The sequence below is a fragment of the Miscanthus floridulus genome, chromosome 4 (genome assembly GCF_019320115.1).
Source record: "Miscanthus floridulus cultivar M001 chromosome 4, ASM1932011v1, whole genome shotgun sequence".
NCBI lineage: Eukaryota > Viridiplantae > Streptophyta > Magnoliopsida > Poales > Poaceae > Miscanthus > Miscanthus floridulus.
Window position 1 is genome coordinate 86,350,183 of NC_089583.1, and position 18,401 is coordinate 86,368,583.

The following is an 18,401-nucleotide window of genomic DNA, read 5'->3' on the forward strand; positions in this document are numbered from 1 at the left end:
GGACCTCCACGGCGCGGGCGGCTTCGGCCAGCGGACACCGCGGCCGCGCACTAGCGCGTCACGGCGAGGAGGAAGAGCGGCGGCTGGAGGAGGGCGCTGGAAGCGAGCTGCCGGTTGGGCCCGCATGGCCACAACAGCGGCTCGCCAGCGCTCCCGCAACAGCGACGGCGGGCGCCACGGAGCCGTCCAAGTACGTGACGTGGTGCGGGAAGAGGTTTTCTACAAATGTGCTTTGAATTTAAGGTTAAATAAATAGGTATGGACTACGGTGAACCATTTGAAAAATTTATGGACCCAAAAAGCCACTTTGGAAGTTGATGGACCCAACTGAAACCTCCTCACAGGTTAATGGATCTCTGATGCATTTAACTCTTTATTTATCTTTTTGCCAGCCCTACTAGCTCTTTTTGAGTGCTTGGTAATTTTGTAGCAGCAGCAGCAGGAGTTCTACTGAAACATCAGCTGTCCAACAACAGTTCAGGAGTTCAGGTAATGTCTCTCTGCAGTTTTTAGTTTACCAGTAGCAGTTCAATTGGACCGAAATTGATGTGATCATCAGCTGTAACTCGGCCTGTAGTTTGTTTAGTTTCAGTCAGTGTTCTCAATTTTCGTTTGGTACACCCTGTTGGTTTTGGTAGTTGCTGAGTGCAAAATATTGGCTAAGCTGCATCTGTGGGCTCTTGAAACATTGTATCTAAGAAATCACAGTCAAATTCTGGTGGTGGGTTATTCAAGTCCATAACGCTTGTGGTATTTGTCGCCTACAATGAAAAGATAATATGTTAGTGCAATGATATTTCTGTTTTTAACACAAGACATCAATAACAATATTGATTTGGGCAATATAGGCACCTCAATTAATAAATTAATACTACTACTTTTAGACAATAATGTCTTCTCAAATAGGCAACATAAGGTTTTGATTTTTTTTAACATATGCATCCTTTTTTTATCTCCATCTAGCAACAAATTTATGACATATGTTATCCTTGTTTTAACATACAGGATGCAAGCCATGTAGACACAAGATGTAGGCCATGTACAGAGAAGTTGTGCAAATGTGTGCTTTCCTAGGGACTATATGTATGTATAGCGTTGTGCTCTAGACTGTAGATGCAAATGTGTTCTTCTGAGATGGGAAGCTTACTGCATGTATTTTTTTTTTTCTGAATACAAATTGCCCCTTTTTTGAACGCGTACCTGCAGTACCTAAAAGCATATGTCTGGGCCTGATTTGCTTCTTTTTCTACAATAACCGTGGTCAGTATCTGGGCCTGGCCGCGCAAGCCAATAAGCTTGCATGAAAACAGCGGAAAAACTTTGCTTCCGTGCGCCAACACAATCCAGCAATTAGCATTGTTGCTGAAAAAGGATATAACAGTTCTACTTTACTAAAAACGGTAAGGCCGTGCGGATAGTCCAAATTACGGCCGGCCGTATTTTAGCTGCTTCCTAATAAAATATACTGTTTTTTGAAATTATTTATGTAAAAGAATTTTGTTGAAATATAGGGGGTGTTTGGTTGTCCCTCCTAAATTTTAGTCGTTGTTCAACGGATGTTTGGACATATACATGGAGTATTAAATATAGATTAATTATGAAACTAATTACATAGTTTGTGACTAATTTACGAGACAAATCTTTTGAGCCTAATTAGTCATGATTTGACAATGTTTACTACAGTAAACATATGCTAATGATGGATTAATTAGGCTTAAAAAAATTCGTCTCGTGGAGTACTGACCGATTATATAATTTGTTTTTTTATTAGAATCCAAATATTTCATGCAACATTCTTCTGACACATCTACTAAATTTTAGTAGCTGAATTAAAACACCCGCTAAATATGGTATTAATAGCTAGTTGGTAGTGTAGGGTCACATCGCCCCATAACATATGGCCCAGCATGCTTCAGCAGGTGCAGGCGATTTATTATTAAACAAATGATTTGGTAGTGGCTATCATTGCTTGTGCGCGCTCTTGCATCCGGTCTATTCGGAATTTCCGATCCAGCAGGTTGTCTGGATCCACTGCTCTACTACAGTGCCATTGTGAAGCATGGAGAGTCGGAGCGATGTCCCGCTCATCTCCGACTCCGAGCTGCCGGACAGGAGGGGAGGAGGCAGGATCCCTGAGCTTGCGAAGGAGGTATGGGGAGAGTCCAAGAAGCTGTGGGTGGTCGCCGGCCCGGCCGCGTTCACGAGGCTGACATTCTATGGCATGACCGTGGTCAGCCAGGCCTTTGCCGGGCACATCGGTGACCTTGAGCTCGCCGCCTTCTCCATCGCCACCACTGTCATCTCCGGTCTCAGCTTTGGTTTCTTTGTAAGTACACTTCTTATCTGCTATCCAATTTGGGTTCGTTTACATAAACTTGAGTTTAAATCGAGCCAAATCTGAATAAAGAAAGTTGGGGAGGAATGGGGCTTGCCGGTATGGAGGTATATGTGTACAATTGTGCAGTAGTGGATGAATTCAGATAGTTTTCTCCTTCTCTCTCTCTCTCTCTCTCTCTCTCTCTCTCTCTCTCTCTCTCTCTTATATGTGTACAATTGTGCAGTAGTGGATGAATTCAGATAGTTTTCTCCTTCTCTCTCTCTCTCTCTCTCTCTCTCTCTCGGTAACAATTAGAAACGGCTGCATTTTGTGGCAGTAATTAAAATAAGTAGAGTTAAATTCAGTTCAGCTCAGCTGTCACCTCAGGTAACAGATTAAAATTTGATGCATCAGAAAGGTACTGTACGTTCTTGCAACTGTTTTTCATGTTTATAGTACACAAATCGACATATATGGAGAACAGATACATTTCACAGGTTGGCATGGCAAGTGCAATGGAGACGCTCTGCGGCCAAGCCTACGGTGCAAAGCAGTACCACATGATGGGCATCTACCTGCAGCGCTCGTGGCTCATCCTCCTCAGCTTCGCCGTGCTCCTTACTCCGACGTACATCTTCAGCGGGCAGCTGCTCACCGCGTTGGGTCAGCCCGCCGAGCTGTCGCGCCAGGCGGGCGTGGTCAGCCTGTACATGCTCCCTCTGCACTTCGTCTACGCCATCATCCTGCCGCTCAACAAGTTCCTGCAGTGCCAGCGCAAGAACTGGGTCGCCGCGGTCACCACGGCCGCGGCGTTCCCCGTGCACGTCGTCGCTACCTGGCTGCTGGTGCACTACTTCCGGCTCGGGGTCTTTGGAGCCGCGATGGCGCTCACCTTGTCCTGGGCACTCGCAACGGTGGGCCTCCTCTCGTATGCCTTCGGCAGCGGGTGCCCGGAGACGTGGAAGGGATTCTCAGCTTCAGCGTTCGTGGACTTGAAGGACTTCATCAAGCTGTCCGCGGCGTCTGGTGTCATGCTCTGGTATGTGCCTTATATGGATGATGTCCACATTTTACTTAGCTTATTACATGCATCGCTCATGACTACATGAAGAGGAGGATTGAGGAAGGTGATCTAAGTTGGAGAAACGAATAAGTTGTTTACACAAAAGTGTTATATAGGTATGGCATTTTTTCCTTCTGTTTTGCAGCTTGGAGAATTGGTACTACCGGATCTTGGTTTTCCTGACGGGATATGTGAAGAACGCTGAACTGGCTGTCGATGCACTGTCCATCTGGTAGAACCACCATTTCTGGGATTCTTTTACCATAGAGGAAATCTCACATTGGACAATAAACTAGGTATACGAAATCTCATGAACTCCTATATATTTTCTCTCTCTCTCCTTAATGAACAGTATAAGTTATGCTGGATGGGAAATGATGATTCATTTGGGATTCTTAGCAGGCACTGGGTAAGCAACCAAACTGCGTAATTATTCTTCTACTCTTAAGTAGTACTGTGCAGAAAGAGTTAACGGTGTGTCCTAATAATGTTACAAGGGTGAGGGTGGCTAATGAGCTCGGTGCAGCCAACGGAGCAGGAGCGAGATTTGCGACAATTGTGTCGATGACGACATCATTTCTGATCAGCCTATTCATTAGTTTTCTCATACTGATTTTCCATGACAAACTCGGAATGATCTTCTCGTCGAGTCAGGCTGTGATCGATGCAGTAGACAACATTTCCTTTCTGCTGGCCCTCACCATCCTCTTCAATGGAATCCAACCTGTGCTCTCTGGTATGCCTGTCCTCTAAAATGCCACATATGTTGATGTTGTAACCTTGTAACGCAATATGGTGGTGGCTAATTTCTTCACTACTAGCACTACTGGAAACAGAGACTTTGCCGAGTGTCAAATTTCTTTTCCTGAACAAAACAGTAGTGACATCTTTGTTTAATTACTGTAATCGCAGGAGTTGCTGTTGGTTCAGGGTGGCAGGCATTGGTTGCTTATGTCAACATTGGGAGCTATTACTTGATTGGTGTTCCTTTCGGTTTTCTGCTAGGATGGGGCTTGCATTATGGGGTTCAAGTATAAGTCGTCATAATGCACTTCTAGCTTGACATTTATATGCATTCCGCACTTACTTAGCTTGTTGTTTTTGTAGGGAATTTGGGTCGGAATGATAGTTGGCACAATGGTGCAAACTCTAATACTGGCATATATCATTCTACGGTGTGATTGGAATGAAGAGGTTCGATTTTATTCATAACATTGAGCTACAAAATCTATTTCCTTTTTGCAAAATGAAAATCATAGCTGATTCCATGCTTTTTGTCAGTTTTCTAGACTATGCCACACGTATTGAATTCTTTTGTTTTTTCAGGCATTGAAAGCTAGTACCCGAATGCGGAGATGGAGCAACTCCAACTGAGTTTCAGCTTTCATCCATATGTGGAAAGGAGCAGCAAGAGGTGCAGATATAGCTATAAGAGTATCTCTCAAGTATTTCTTAAGCTGACACTCTAAATCATTATTGAGAGATCTATTTGTATAAAAATCGATCTTGGTGTATGTTTCCACCCTTTAACAACTTTTCTATATCTTGTGCGTATTCTAGAGAGTCAGCTTCGCTCTCCATCTTTGGCAAGCGAGAAATCCAAAATGCAAGATAATATTTGGAGATCCAATTAAAAAGGTTGTTGGTGTGTATTTTTTTTTTCACCAAAATCTATATTCATATTCAATAAGGAAGGTTATAAAGAGGCTCTTGGGAGTTGCTCTAAAACTATATTAACTAGATGAATCCTCTACGTGTTGCCGCAAGATCTAGAGATGACTTTCATATCTATTACATCTATGCCTATAAGCCTGTAATAGAAGCTTATGGAATGGAACATAAGCTCTACCAAATGCAAAAGCAGATTGAACTGCAGTCTTTAGAAATCCGAAATGGATGGTACTTACAGGGAAAAAAAAATGCAGCAGGTGTTCAGTTGAACGATCGCTACTCATTTCAGTTGTACCAATTGAAAACATGTTGCTCATAGCGAGTGATAAACTGTAAACCATACTTGAGTATGAATCAAAGAACTAAGCCACTTTATCCAGCCATTCACTAGTATGTAAGGAACCTGTATTCATAGTGGGCCTGGGCCTTGGGCCGTGAGTGTGTGTTGCCTTCGGGCCTTTCTGTATTCAGTGGGTCGGCGGTATATGGCTCGGGAGAGGTGGTGGGCACGAAATGTAACAAACTCTTAACCGTTTCTGGAATCTAGTCGTCGTTCCCGCGGAACTCAGCAATTGGTATCAAAGCCTTGCCGATTTTGGGAAGAAATTTTTTCTCACCCAAATCGTCTTCGCTCTGGCGCCGAAGAAAAAGCCCACCAAATTCCAGTTGGATATGGCGACCTCGATGGAAGACCTCAAGTCGACCATGGAGACCATGGCCAAGCAACTCGCCGGAGTTTAGGATATGGCGAAGCAATTCTCCAGTCTGCAAGAGGCGGTATCGACTACGCTCGACAAGCTCCAGGACCTTGAAGTGTGGCGTACCGTGGTGGAGACGTCCATGGGATCTACGGTGCAGCAGTCCCAGAGCGCGACGCAGCGGATCCAGCACCTGGAGTCCCGACCGCCGCCACCACCGCCACCCCCACCGCCTCCGCCGTTGCCGCGGGTTCTACAACCTCCACCTCTCGGCGCGGCGCCCGCGACGCTTCCCCAACCCCCGCCTGGATGGTTGGATCTCAACACCGCTCCACAGCTATCGCCATCTCCTGTGTCGAGCTCTATGCTGCCCAATGGGCACGGCCTTCCACACGAGCACCGGGATGTGGGTGGTGGGATCCTTGGATTTCCACCACCGCTCCCGGTCACGGGTATGCCTCTCACCAATCCTTTACCTCAGCCGATGGTTCACCCAGATGCTGATGGTTTTCAGTTACCGCGTTCCCCACCGATACCCAAGATTGAGTTTCCCAAATCCTCTAGTGATAATCCTCGTTTGTGGCGTGACAATTGCAACATGTACTTCGAGGTGTATGCGGTGCATCCGGCCATGAAGACGCGGTTCGCCATCCTCAATTTCAAGGGGGCCGCGGCGACCTGGATGCAGACGGTGGAACGCCAGGGTCGGGTCACGGATTGGCCAACTCTCTGTCAGCTCGTCTTGGACAAGTTCGACAAAGATCAGTATCAGATTCAACTCAAGCGGCTGGAATCTCTGAGGCAAACCGGGTCGGTTACAGAGTGTCAGACTGAATTCGAGCAACTGTCTCACGGTATTCTCCTCTATAACCCTGCATATGATGATGTGTATTTCGTGACTCGATTTGTGGCCGGGTTATGTGACGACATCAGAGCGGCCATTGCATTGCACCGCCCCAACAATGTCGACACAGCCAGTGCACTTGCTCTGTTACAAGAGGAGTTGAGTCAGAGTAAGAGCAGGACTTACAGCAAGGAATTCAGTCGGAATTATTCTAAGGGGTCTACATTTGAACAGAAGAAAGGATCAGATTCAGGCAAGAATAAGCTGCACCAAATGACTCCTGAGTCCGAAGACAAGCTACAGACCCTGAAGAGCTTTGGCCGCAAGAATGGCTTGTGTTTTCGCTGTGGAGAAAAGTGGGGTCACAATCACAAATGTCCGGAGCAGATTCCCCTACATGTGTTAGAAGAGCTCTGGGATGCTGTAGACGCAGAACATGATAGTCAGATGTCTGAAGCTGAGAATCAGCAGCATGTGACAGAACCATCTAATCTAATGCCTCCTAAAAATACTCGTCTTTCATTAAACACTAAGTACTCAAGAGAGGACACTAAACTACGCAGTTCCGTCGAGCACACCCCATGAAAAAACTCAACAATCCACATTTTTCCATCAGGATCATAAATGAGATAATAAAACTTACAACATTCTTAAGCCATTTCTTATAATAACAGAATATTAACTCAATTGATTATAACAGCGGAATATAACAATGTTATCAGACTTACAGGGGAAGCAAAGATTAATTTAATGATATGATGGAGTATTAATATAGTGGACATTTTTATACAAAAGATGCTAGCAGATTTTACATCTTTTCTTATAAAAACTTTTAGTAAGGGTTATCAATAAACAGTACGGTCGTAGCATGAAAAAAATCCTCTCCAAGCCCACTAGGAAGTTTTCACACACAAGAGTCAGCTCTAAGTGTCCTCCGATCACCTGCAACAGGGGGAATAAAACCCTGAGTACTCGATTGTACTCAGCAAGATTTACCCGACAGGAAAAAAAATAAAAGACTCTAAGGATATGCAAAGCTATTTAGCTTGTGGGTCCTTATATTAAATTTTATTAGCAGTCATCATTAGTTCTTTAACTAATCATTTTATGTAAGCACCTATGCTACTTTCAAGCAGGTGGTAAGCAAGCAGAACTATTTTATCATTTTTTATATTTCAGTTCTTACTACGGTGCTAGACCATAGCCAAGTTGGTACCGTCTCATAGAAACGGCGATTCGCGATTTAATGTATCCCAGTTGGGTACCCTGAAACACACGCCTCGCTTGTACCCTAGGCACAAATAAGACCAACATATTTCACTCCTGTCACAGGGTCTAGGTCCCCGTCCAAACTTGGACTCCAAGCCCCCACACTTGAGACCCGGTCTTAGTATGATGCTTAGACCTCTACCTTTCTCCGCCTCCAAACAGTCGGTCCGGAAAGAGCCAGAACCCATGACAAGAGCATGACGAGCCTTCCCGCTCCCATAAGCAAGTATGTGCTCAGGACAAATAAGTCTGTGACCTGACTACATCCATAGCAACGGACGGTACTCAATCGACATAGGCGGAACAAATGCAATCCGAGCCTCGCTCGAATGCCTAGCCAAGTCCAAATTCAAAGTATCATTCCGCCCGGTCTTCAATTATCATCCATATATATTTCATGTGATAGTAATATAATAACAATAATAATATCTTTTAGGGGAATTTTGCTGCAGGACATCGCTAAAAAGCCTAATATGCTGACGGACACCGCCAAGAGCGAAATTTGCCCAGTACCATTACAAAATCGCGTCCATTTGCTGAAACACACCGCACCGAATATTTTATTCATTTATCAGATTTGCGGAGAGAGAAGGTGGGGAAAATGACTATTCTGCCCTCGTCTTCAACCTTGGGTTGCCCACGGCTTCAAACCTGGGCTCCTTGGCCTGGAACTTCTGCTTGGCATACACGTCCATGTAGTCGCCGAACACGTACTTCGGGTACGCCTCCCCGCCGCTGGCCACCGCCACCGGCGAGACGGTGGCCTCGTTGGCTGGGTTGTAGAAGGAGGCGATGGAGCGGCGATTGCCGTCGCGCATGGGCAGCATGCGGTGCCACGCGCTACGGTAGCGGCCGTTACTAAGCACCTCGATCTGGTCGCCGGTGTTGACGACGATGGCGCCCGCGAGCGGCTGCACGTCGGTCCACTGGCCGTCCTTGAGCACCTCCAGGCCACCGACCCTGTCGTCCTGGAACAGCAGGATGACGCCGCCGACGTCGGTGTGCGTGCGCAGGCCCATGATGAGGTCCGGGCACGGGCACGGCGGGTAGTGGCTGACCTTGGTGCCGAAGAAGGGCTCGTGCCGGCCGTCGCCGGAGAAGGCAGCCTTGATGCTGCCCCTGCCGAGGCCGAGGTTCTCGTCCATGGCCTCCATGACGCGCTCGGCGAGCTTCCACAGCTCGACGCGGTACTCGCGCATGGTCTCCTTGAACGCCGGCGGGTCAGACGGCCACTGGCAGCCATCGTGGATGTAGAAGATGTCCTCCCAGTCCAGGTCATCCACGGGCGCCACCTCCTCGCCGCGCTGCTCCGCGTCGACGAGCGCCTCCAGCGTGCGCCCAAGGTTGAAGATGAGGGTAGAAGAGTCATTTTCCCCACCTTCTCTCTCCGCAAATATGATAAATGAATAAAATATTCGGTGCGGTGTGTTTCAGCAAATGGACGTGATTTTGTAATGGTACTGGGCAAATTTCGCTCTTGGCGGTGTCCGTCAGCATATTAGGCTTTTTAGCGATGTCCTGCAGCAAAATTCCCCTATCTTTTATATCTCTCGTGAGTGACAGATAATCACTCGACTTCTACCGGATCCTATAGCATAGCAATCTACATGATCCTGACATACTAGTAGGACTCATAGGATAATATATATATATATATATATATATATATATATATATATATATATATATATATATATATATATATATATGCAAGTGGGTTTTCATTGAACTCCTTAAAACTTAATGCTCAAGCATAAAATAAAGTGCAGAATAATAGGGGTTATGTACCGGGGCTTGCCTGGGTAAGATATAACCAAAGGGTAGCACTCCATCAGGGTGACATGATCATCGAGGCACCATCTTTTTCGCTACTTTGGTCGACTCCATGATCCATCGTTGTTCCTATTATGATATACATGGATGCAACACAGAGACGCAATTAAGCAACGGTAACCGCAACTCTTAAAAATACGATTGCGCCTCTCAAGCCAATGAGCTAGCTCTAACGACTAACGTACTAGTCTACGTACCGCGTTGTCGAATAAGATGTTGTTTCCCAAAAAATGTTCTAGTTTTAAAATCCCAAGGTGTTTCGATATTTTATTGATTAAATATATATTTTCGAACTAGGGCTCATTTAGCTATCTTAGCAAACTAATTATTATGGAGATACAAAAATTACAGTGAGCACCTAATAATGTTAAGAATTTACTGTGAAAGTTTCAGAGCCAACACTATTACCAATTTATCACAAAAATTCCTATAAGTTTATATGTTACACTATTAAGCATCTTAAAGTAATTAGATAACTCCTGAAAATATTATAAAACTATGTGAATAAAATATACTAGTAGATAGATCATGATTTTAGAAACCTAACAAATTTAGTTTCATAATTTTCGGTTAACTACACCATTTTATATTGAATTTATAAGTTTACCTTAGAAACAAAATTAGAAAATACTTTAGAAAACAAAAAGGCCGGTGGCAAGCATTCGGCCCAACAGACCCAGTGACCTAGCGCGGGACATGGCCCACGCACAAGATGGCCCACGGCAGAGAGCCCGCGTTGGCACTTTAGCAAATGAGCCCTCGAACTTTTCCTGAATCACGACTAGGTCCTAATACTATTTCTTTCTTTCTCTGACGAATTCACTTAACCACCTGGATTTTTCCAAATTTCCCTGTGTGCACCCCCAGTCATCCCGCGCATGGCGACATGGCAAGCGGCGGCACTAGGTGTCCACGCCGACCACCAGAGGCCTACGCGGACCCACATAGCGGGTCGGTCGCCATCTACGGCTAAACACGCAAGGATGGGCGACGATTAGGGACTTAGAGACGCACTGGCGCGAGCTACAGCGGCGAGCGGCTATCCACGGCGGCGGCGCGTCTATTTTGGCGGCCTAAGATTCTATTGGGGTGGTAGAGATAGCAGATAAGCACCGGTAGCTCACCGCAATTCGTGCTACGATGACGGTTGAGGCAAGGAAAAGCTGAGGTGGTCTAGCCATGTGTGTGTGGCAGAACCACCTAATCTAATGCCTCACAGGAGTGCTCATCTTCCATTAGACACTAAGCACTCAAGGGAGAACACCAAATTACTTGGTTCCGTCGGGCACACCCCAGGGGAGAACCCAAAAATCCACATTTTTGCCATCAGGATCACAAATGAGAGAATAAAGCTTACATCATTCGTAACCATTTCTTACATCACTTTTAATACAACATCAGAGTATAATATTTATTAATATAACATCGGAATGAAACCATGTTATCAGAGTTATAAACAATTTAATTGAACAGCGGAATAGAAACATGTGAACAGAGTTACAGCGGAAATAAACATCTATTAATGACAGGATGAAGTATTGATATATAGACTACGACAACAAATTGTGAAACCTTCGTTTATAAAAGTATTTGGTGAGAGTTATAAATAACAACTACGATCGCAGTGTAAAGGAAATCCTCTCTAAGCCCACCACGAGGACTCCACACCCAAAGGTCAGTTCAAGCCTCCACCTGTTACCTGCAACAGGGGGAATAAAACCCTGAGTACTCAATTGTACTCAGCAAGACTTACTCGACAGGAGAAAAGAAAAGAATCCAAGGATATGCATGGCTATCTGGCTTGTGGGTTGCATTTGTAGGAAGCATTACTAAGCATGCGTCCTTATATTCGATTTTTATTAATAGCCGTATTGGTTCATTAACTAACCATTCTATGTAAGCACCTATGCTACTTTCAAGCAGGTGGTAAGAAATCAGATTTCCTTTGTCCATCTTTCATCTTTCAGTTCTTACTACGATGCTAAACCGGAGACAAGCCGTACCGGATAGCCCGACGATTCGCGAATCAATGCCCCCAGCTGGGTACCCCGAAAACACACGCCCGCTTGTACCCCAGGCATGAGCAGGACCAACCCATTACTCTCCTATCCTAGGTGTTCAGGTCCCCGTCCAAACTAGGACTCCAAGCCATCGCCCCTGAGTCCCAGACTCAGTGTGGCGCAAGGACCTCCTCCACAAAAAACAAACCCTGACAGTCAGTCCAGAAAGAGCCAGATCCATGACAAGAGAGCAACAAGTCTTCCAAGCGCCCATACACAAGTATGTGCTCGGGATAATAAGTCTGTGACCTGCCTAGAGTCATATGCAGCGATTAGTCCTTAACTGACCAAACAGGGAAAGCAGTGTAACCAAGCTATGCTCTGTGTCCACGGCAACACAACCTCTTACACCCACCAATATCCAAACCATATCCCTGCCCGGTCACCATTTTCCTTTCCACCATTTATATTTTCCAAGTGATAATGATATAGTAGCATATTTCCTATAGCTCGCGAGTGATAGGCAATCACTCGACTTCTACCGGAGTCCTGTAGCATAGCAATCTACACGATCCTATCATACTAGTAAGACTCATAGGATAAAGATATATATGCAAGTGGGTTTCATTCAACTCCTTAAAACTTAATGCACCAATATAATTTAAACTATAGAAAAGTAGTGGTTATGCACCGGGGCTTGACTGGGTAAGATATATTAAAAAGTTAGTGTCTGCATCTTTAGATCATCCACCATCAACTAGATAGAAAGCCCATTACATCATCTTTGGATTCCCAATCATCCTTTGATCGATCCATTGATCCATCATCGTACCTATGTGATATGCATGCGATGCAATGCAAAGATATAATTAATCAACTGCAATCGTGACTCGTAAAATACGACGTACGCCTCTCGAGTTAATGGGCTAGTTCTACGATGACCATACTTAGGCTACATATACACGTTGTTGGATAAGGCGTTATTTTCCAATAATTATTTCAGTTATATAAACCAAGGTGTTTCTTTATTTTATTCTATCGATTTAATCAGTATTCAAAATAAGACATCATTATCTATTTAGCAACTGATTATTCTGGAGCTACAAAAATTACTACGAGTACCTAATATTGCTAGGAGTCTACTATAAAAATTTTAGATTCAACAATATTACCCCCTTGCCATAACTGTTCCTACAAGTTTACATTTCTATAATGTTAAGTATCTTAAATTAATTATATAGCTCTCAAAACTATTATCAAACTTTGTGAACAAAATATACTAACATGTAGAGCATGATTTTAGGAGACTAACAAAACCGGTTTTATCATTTTTGGACAACTACACAATTTTATATTGATCTTGCAAGCTTATTTCTGAAACTAATTAACAAATACTTTGGAAAACAAAAAAGACCGGCGCTTGGCTTGGCCCACAGACACGCGCGCGGCCTAGGCAAGAGTGGCGCTCGGCCGGCCTAGCAAGAAAGCAACCAGTCGGCCCATCAAGGCGGCAACCGGCCCACCCAGCACGGTGGCCCAGCAAGGCGGCAACCGGCCCGCCCAGGATAGGCAGCCGCAGCCCAGCCACACAGGCCAGCCCATTTTGCAAAAACGTCCCTGCGTTTCTAACAAATCACGCCGAGGTACATTAGCACTATTCACTAAGGTCGCGTATTTCATAGTAAGGTCCCCATATAAAATCTCGGCTTGGATTCATACCCTTCGCATTGTCTTCTTCGTAGAGTCAAGCAGAGGAGCTGGGAGGGGGCATCGAGCCGGTTTCGCCGGCTAGCTGCCAGCGGCCCGACGGCGGCGGAGGAGCTGCACGGTGGCGAGGCGCACCTACGGACACCCGCAGCGTGGCCCATGATAGCCCGTGGCCCACTGGCCATGCGAGCCAGGGCACACGGCGGTGGCCACGGCCTCGCCAGAGGCGACCTGATGCGGTCCAGCCGCGGGCGCCAGCGGGAGGCGGTAGCGGTGCTGTGGGTGGCTTGGTCCAGTAAGGCCGAGGAGCAGCGGGACCGAGGGTCCGCATGTGCTCGCGTGAGGAAGGATGGCACCGGACAGCGTGGAACAGCGTGGGGAAGACCTCTAGGCGTGGAAGGGGTGGCTCGTCGGTGGGGCTACACGAGCTTGGTTGATGCGGTTGGCTCTGGGCTCGACGACCGTGGGCATGGCGGCGGCGTCACGGGCACACGGGCGTGGACGCTAGGGTGCTGAACGCTGGAAAGGAAAAGGAGCGGACGCCGGTGCCGGCAGCTCACGTGCGCGGCGGAGTTGCGCACTGACTTGATGCAAGTAGTGCGGCCAGCCACATGAAGGGAGGAGCTAGGAGAGTGGCGAAGCTGCACGTGGGTGCGGTTGCGTGCTTGGGCGGCAGCTGCGCACAGGCGCCTGGCCACAGCGGTGGACCGAGGCAGAGAGGGAAAAGAGAGGGGACGTGCGGGCGCCCGCGCGAGACAGCGCGTGGGGGGAGCAGCAGCTGGACCACGGCTCCAGTGTGGCCAGGACCGAGGACACGCGGGGAAGGGAAGAGCAGCACTCACGGCCTGCGTATGGAATGCGCCACGGAGAGAAAAAGGAGGGAGGGGAAAACAGCGCTCGGCTTAGCTCTGAATAGCAAACAGGCATAGACGAACCAGGCAGACCACAGCTCGAGGTTAGGATGCCTGTGGCACAACGTGGCCAACAAGGCGCGTCGGCTAGCATGGATAGCACCAAAAGCTATGAAAGCACACGGCAGAGAGCAGATGCGACCCTGTCGGGCTCGGTGTGCAGTCGATGTCCATAGGCTGGCCAGCGGGGCAAGGCGTGGCAGACCGGCAACCAAGCGAGTGGGGATGGTAGCATGGCGTCGATGGCTCGGCACGGCCAGCGCTCAGCCAGACACAACCAAAACGTGCAGAGATGCATGGTGACCACGGCCCAAAGGCCAAACGGGCGAAACCAGTGCCGTGCACGCTTTTTAAAGCGATGCCAAGGCCACCAAACAGTGAGGTCAAGGTTCAGCCAACTTCACAAATCCAAAATCCATGCCACCAGCTAGCTAGGGAAACACCCGATGAGACCAAAGAACGACTATGGTAAAAGATACGAGAAAGCCAACATGAGTTCGTCGCACAGCGCGCCGGTTCACGAATAGAGCACCGAACACAATTCTACATGTGTTCTAAGAGTTTTTGAGCCATTCTTGGGATAACCCCGCTATGTCCAACCATTCTACGAACCACTCCACACCAAAACACTGACGATGATACAACCAGCGATACAATAATATAAAGTTAGTGTTTAAGAATTTAGCGAGAATTTAAATGCTAACATGTCATTGTCAATCGTTTCCGACTTAGAAAATTATAACATTTAGTTTCGGACTAACATCCAAGAGCTACTCCACTAGTTAGTTCAATATAACTCGCCACGAGTGATACTTTTAAATATAAATCAAATTCCAAAATCCGAGAAATTGTTTTTTCAAAATTTTCTTAGGCCTAAAACACGGTGCCAAAAAGCTTGTAACACCAGGGTGTTACAACCAACCCCCCCCCCCTTAAAAAGAATCTCGTCCCGAGATTCAAAACTAGAACCAGAAAAGGGAAACACAATTACATTCCGTAGATCGGGGATTACATAAAAGATTACTCGACTTCGAATACTAAACCACACGGGGATCTAGGGATACATGGTTAAGAGCAACTTGGTACAAGCGAGACCTACTCCAGAAGTCGAGATAGACAAGGACAATAGAGAAACAATAAGATAATGATTATCTAAAACATGGTGTAGCACCAACAGATCCAGAAACAGTCAACAAAGAAGTAAAACATCATGAACCCTAAGATTGACTACCCAAAAAGGGAACTTGAACTTCTTTGACGAATCAGATCCTTCCTTCTTCTCAGATCACACTATCACCTCAGACTATCGAACCTAGCTTCACAACGATAACTGGATTTCGTAGCTCTGCTATGAATGCGAGAGGAATAGGGATGAAGAAGAAGAGCAAGGACTAAGGGCATTTATACAGGCAAACGGAGAGGGGAAAACAACACCGACGACGGATGCGGTGGGGCTAGGGTACACAGACGGTGCATGCTATGGAGATAAGGTTGGGGATATGGTGCGCTTCCCACACGAGCGGCAAGGGAAAAAATAAAGGAGATGAGAGGGGGTCCGCTCGACGAGGTAGACGTGCGGGCGGTCTTGTCACCAAAAGAAGAAGGAAAGGAGAGGGAAGGGGGGGGTTCGGTACGAGGGATGAGGCGTGAGAGTCGAGAGCCAACCGGATGCTGGAAAAAGGAGAAGCGCATAGTGCACAAAGACGGTGAGCACTGCACGATGCCGCGACCATGCGAAAACGGGATGCTATAGATCCCGACATAGGCGGCGTTTGTAGGGCACGTAGCAAAATGACCCAGCTTGCGTAGCGCGGTCAACTAAGCATAGGGCTTGGGACAAGACGTCCACTCTGACTTTTGCAATTACTCCCGACTATCCACTGCTAACCTTCCTTTACTATTCTTCTTTTGCTTTCCTTGCTTGACCACATCCATCTTTTCTGTAAACCCAGACCATGTCATACTTTCTTTCTCCAAACCATCTCTTGTTTACCTTGAGAGAACACCTCTGCATCAACCCGTTGTTGATTTCCCATTTGACCACCTAAACATTTCCAAGGAGAAAATTTTTAAAACCAAACGGTACGACGGTGTAACTTGGTAAAGGTACTTGGTCAAAAACCTTGATACCAGCGCGTGCCGAGCAGCATCACCAAGTGGCAGCTGTTCCACAGGGAGCCCTCAGTTTCGTCGCGGCACCATAAGCTATTAACTAGGCAACTACTACCAACTTACACGCCATGAAAGCGGTGGGGTCATAGACCACAGAATAAGGGGAGTATTACAAGGGAAAAATTCAAATAACAAGGGTTCCCTTCACAACAAGGGACAAGGAATTCAAATCCAACGATGGATTTGGTTTAAGGAGATTCAAGTGTTCTGCTAGGATATCCACAGTTAGCCAATACAGTGTCCTATATTATCCAATCACGGCTGATCTGCTGGCATCCGAATGTTAACTTCCCACTTAATATCGCCCATGCAAACTCTTAAGCACATCTAACAAACTTAAGGTAGATGAACGCAATAAACACAGCAAAATAAATAAAATGCATGTTACAACAGTCTTATACGGGTACAACGTACATGCATTTAGGCTCACATTCATGACATAGCATTCACCTACGGTTGGACGATCTCAACAACTATGGATGACAAACAACAGGCAAGGGTACAATACCGGGGGACAGCAACGAAAAACACTACTACTATGGGTACAGTGTCCCAAGGCAACTAGTCTACATCCTCATGGGGCAATGGCTGAGCGAGAGGAATTAAGGGTTCTTCTTCTGATACTTCTGAGGGTGGAGGTGCTGGCGGTGCTGCAACACCGGTTCTTCTTCTCTCGGGCGGGTGGATAGGGATCCCTTCCAAGATTGGGGCATCCTGTCTTTCAGTAGCCAACATCCTCCGCTCGGCCCTAGTGATAAGATAGGCCACCCACAGCTGATGAACATGCCGATCTTCGGCCTCCTTTAGAGCTTCCTCCATGGCAGCCTCTCGGCTCTCAGTAGCTGTAGCGCTGGCATGCGCTTCGACGAGCTGCACCTAAAGCATCCGGTTGAAGATCTTGGCTTCCTCGGCGCGCCGAAGGCACACCCCCAATTCCAAGGCTTGACAGTCATACTGCTCATCCAGAGCGAGCAGGTACGTGGTCAAGTGCACCACGGTGGGACTGTCCTCTTGCACATCTTGTCCTTGCCAAGCCTCCATGCGGGCCCTCCATGCCCACCAATTCTTGTCCAAAGGAGGAAAGAACCACATGAGGGTATGAGCAATGGGCTCCTCATAGATCTGGCAGAGGTACCACAAGGCTTTGTGGGCCACAACCTGGTAGGTATCGATGAAGCAAAACCCGGTCGCGGTCACACTCTAGGCTTCAGTGAGTTCAGGGAACTCCTCACTCTTCCCAATGTAGACGGTAACCTCACACCGCTCGGTGCCATGCTCCTCATACTCATGGCCCTCATACTCGAGACAATCTCTAACTCTGAGCTTTTGCACAGTGGCATGCAGGATTCTAGGAAAACCCTCAACGTTCAGGCAGTAGGTACTAACCCAGGCTCCTGCCATCTCTAGTGGTGGTTGCAAGGAAGGCTGAGTGAAAAGCTGGCTCAAGGAAAAGCTAAGCGAGCTAAAGTGCACTAAGTGGTGATACCAATGGCTAGGTCAGGCTCTGCTTATAAAGGCAGAGCGTTCAGTGGTCCTAGCGTGGTTCATCAGGGTTCCTGCGCGAGATCACTATGACGAATCGACCAAATTCCATGAGTTTGAGGCGAGCGACGTGCGATGCCATTACTGACTAGTATGACTGTAGGACAAGGGTCCGACAAGAGCGCAGAAAAGGGATACAGAGAGACATGGGTCATGACCAGCGTGAACCATGAGTGAACGCGAAACACGAAGTCACAGTGCAGACCTAACTCTCGGACAGGAACGAATCAGACGTGCACAAAACGACACGCGTGACACCTAAGGATGGCGTATCTAGAAGCAATATGGATGCTACAATGCACAACCTGATATGCATGAATGCACGTCCTATATGTCCTTTCACTGTTGCCAACATATAGGGTAACCGTTCTCAA

At 46.9% G+C, this 18,401-nt stretch overlaps 2 protein-coding genes across 3 annotated transcripts; one reads left to right on the forward strand and one right to left on the reverse strand.

Moving 5' to 3' along the window:
• The first annotated feature begins 1,926 nt into the window (after window positions 1-1,926).
• On the forward strand, window positions 1,927-4,947 carry LOC136549922 (protein DETOXIFICATION 27-like). 2 transcript variants are annotated; one of them, XM_066541356.1, is made up of 8 exons: window positions 1,927-2,326; window positions 2,802-3,356; window positions 3,497-3,612; window positions 3,733-3,789; window positions 3,878-4,116; window positions 4,293-4,411; window positions 4,488-4,574; window positions 4,707-4,947. In XM_066541356.1, exons 1-8 carry the CDS (start codon window positions 2,060-2,062, stop codon window positions 4,752-4,754), a joined length of 1,488 nt encoding a protein of 495 aa, XP_066397453.1. In that variant the 5' UTR covers window positions 1,927-2,059; the 3' UTR covers window positions 4,755-4,947. The 2 variants fall into 2 exon arrangements, with proteins under 2 accessions (XP_066397453.1, XP_066397454.1); XM_066541357.1 differs by having other exon boundaries at window positions 1,931-2,326; window positions 2,815-3,356; window positions 3,526-3,612.
• On the reverse strand, window positions 4,866-9,076 carry LOC136549923 (1-aminocyclopropane-1-carboxylate oxidase-like). The gene is made up of 2 exons (XM_066541358.1): window positions 8,504-9,076; window positions 4,866-4,961 (listed from the first exon to the last, which is right to left on the reverse strand). The coding sequence occupies exons 1-2, from the start codon at window positions 9,059-9,061 to the stop codon at window positions 4,866-4,868; spliced, it is 654 nt and encodes a 217-aa protein (XP_066397455.1). The 5' UTR covers window positions 9,062-9,076.
• Window positions 9,077-18,401: the final 9,325 nt, after the last annotated feature.

Bases quoted from the DNA above. Each gene is read 5' to 3' on its own strand.
- LOC136549922 (XM_066541356.1), top strand. From the start codon at position 2,060: ATGGAGAGTCGGAGCGATGTCCCGCTCATCTCCGACTCCGAGCTGCCG. The intron at 4,412-4,487 runs GTATAAGTCGTC...TTGTTTTTGTAG, and splicing joins GCTTGCATTATGGGGTTCAA to GGAATTTGGGTCGGAATGAT. The intron at 4,575-4,706 runs GTTCGATTTTAT...TTGTTTTTTCAG, and splicing joins GGTGTGATTGGAATGAAGAG to GCATTGAAAGCTAGTACCCG.
- LOC136549923 (XM_066541358.1), bottom strand. From the start codon at position 9,061: ATGCGCGAGTACCGCGTCGAGCTGTGGAAGCTCGCCGAGCGCGTCATG. The intron at 4,962-8,503 runs GTGGGCAACCCA...CGCTTGCCAAAG, and splicing joins AGGAGCCCAGGTTTGAAGCC to ATGGAGAGCGAAGCTGACTC.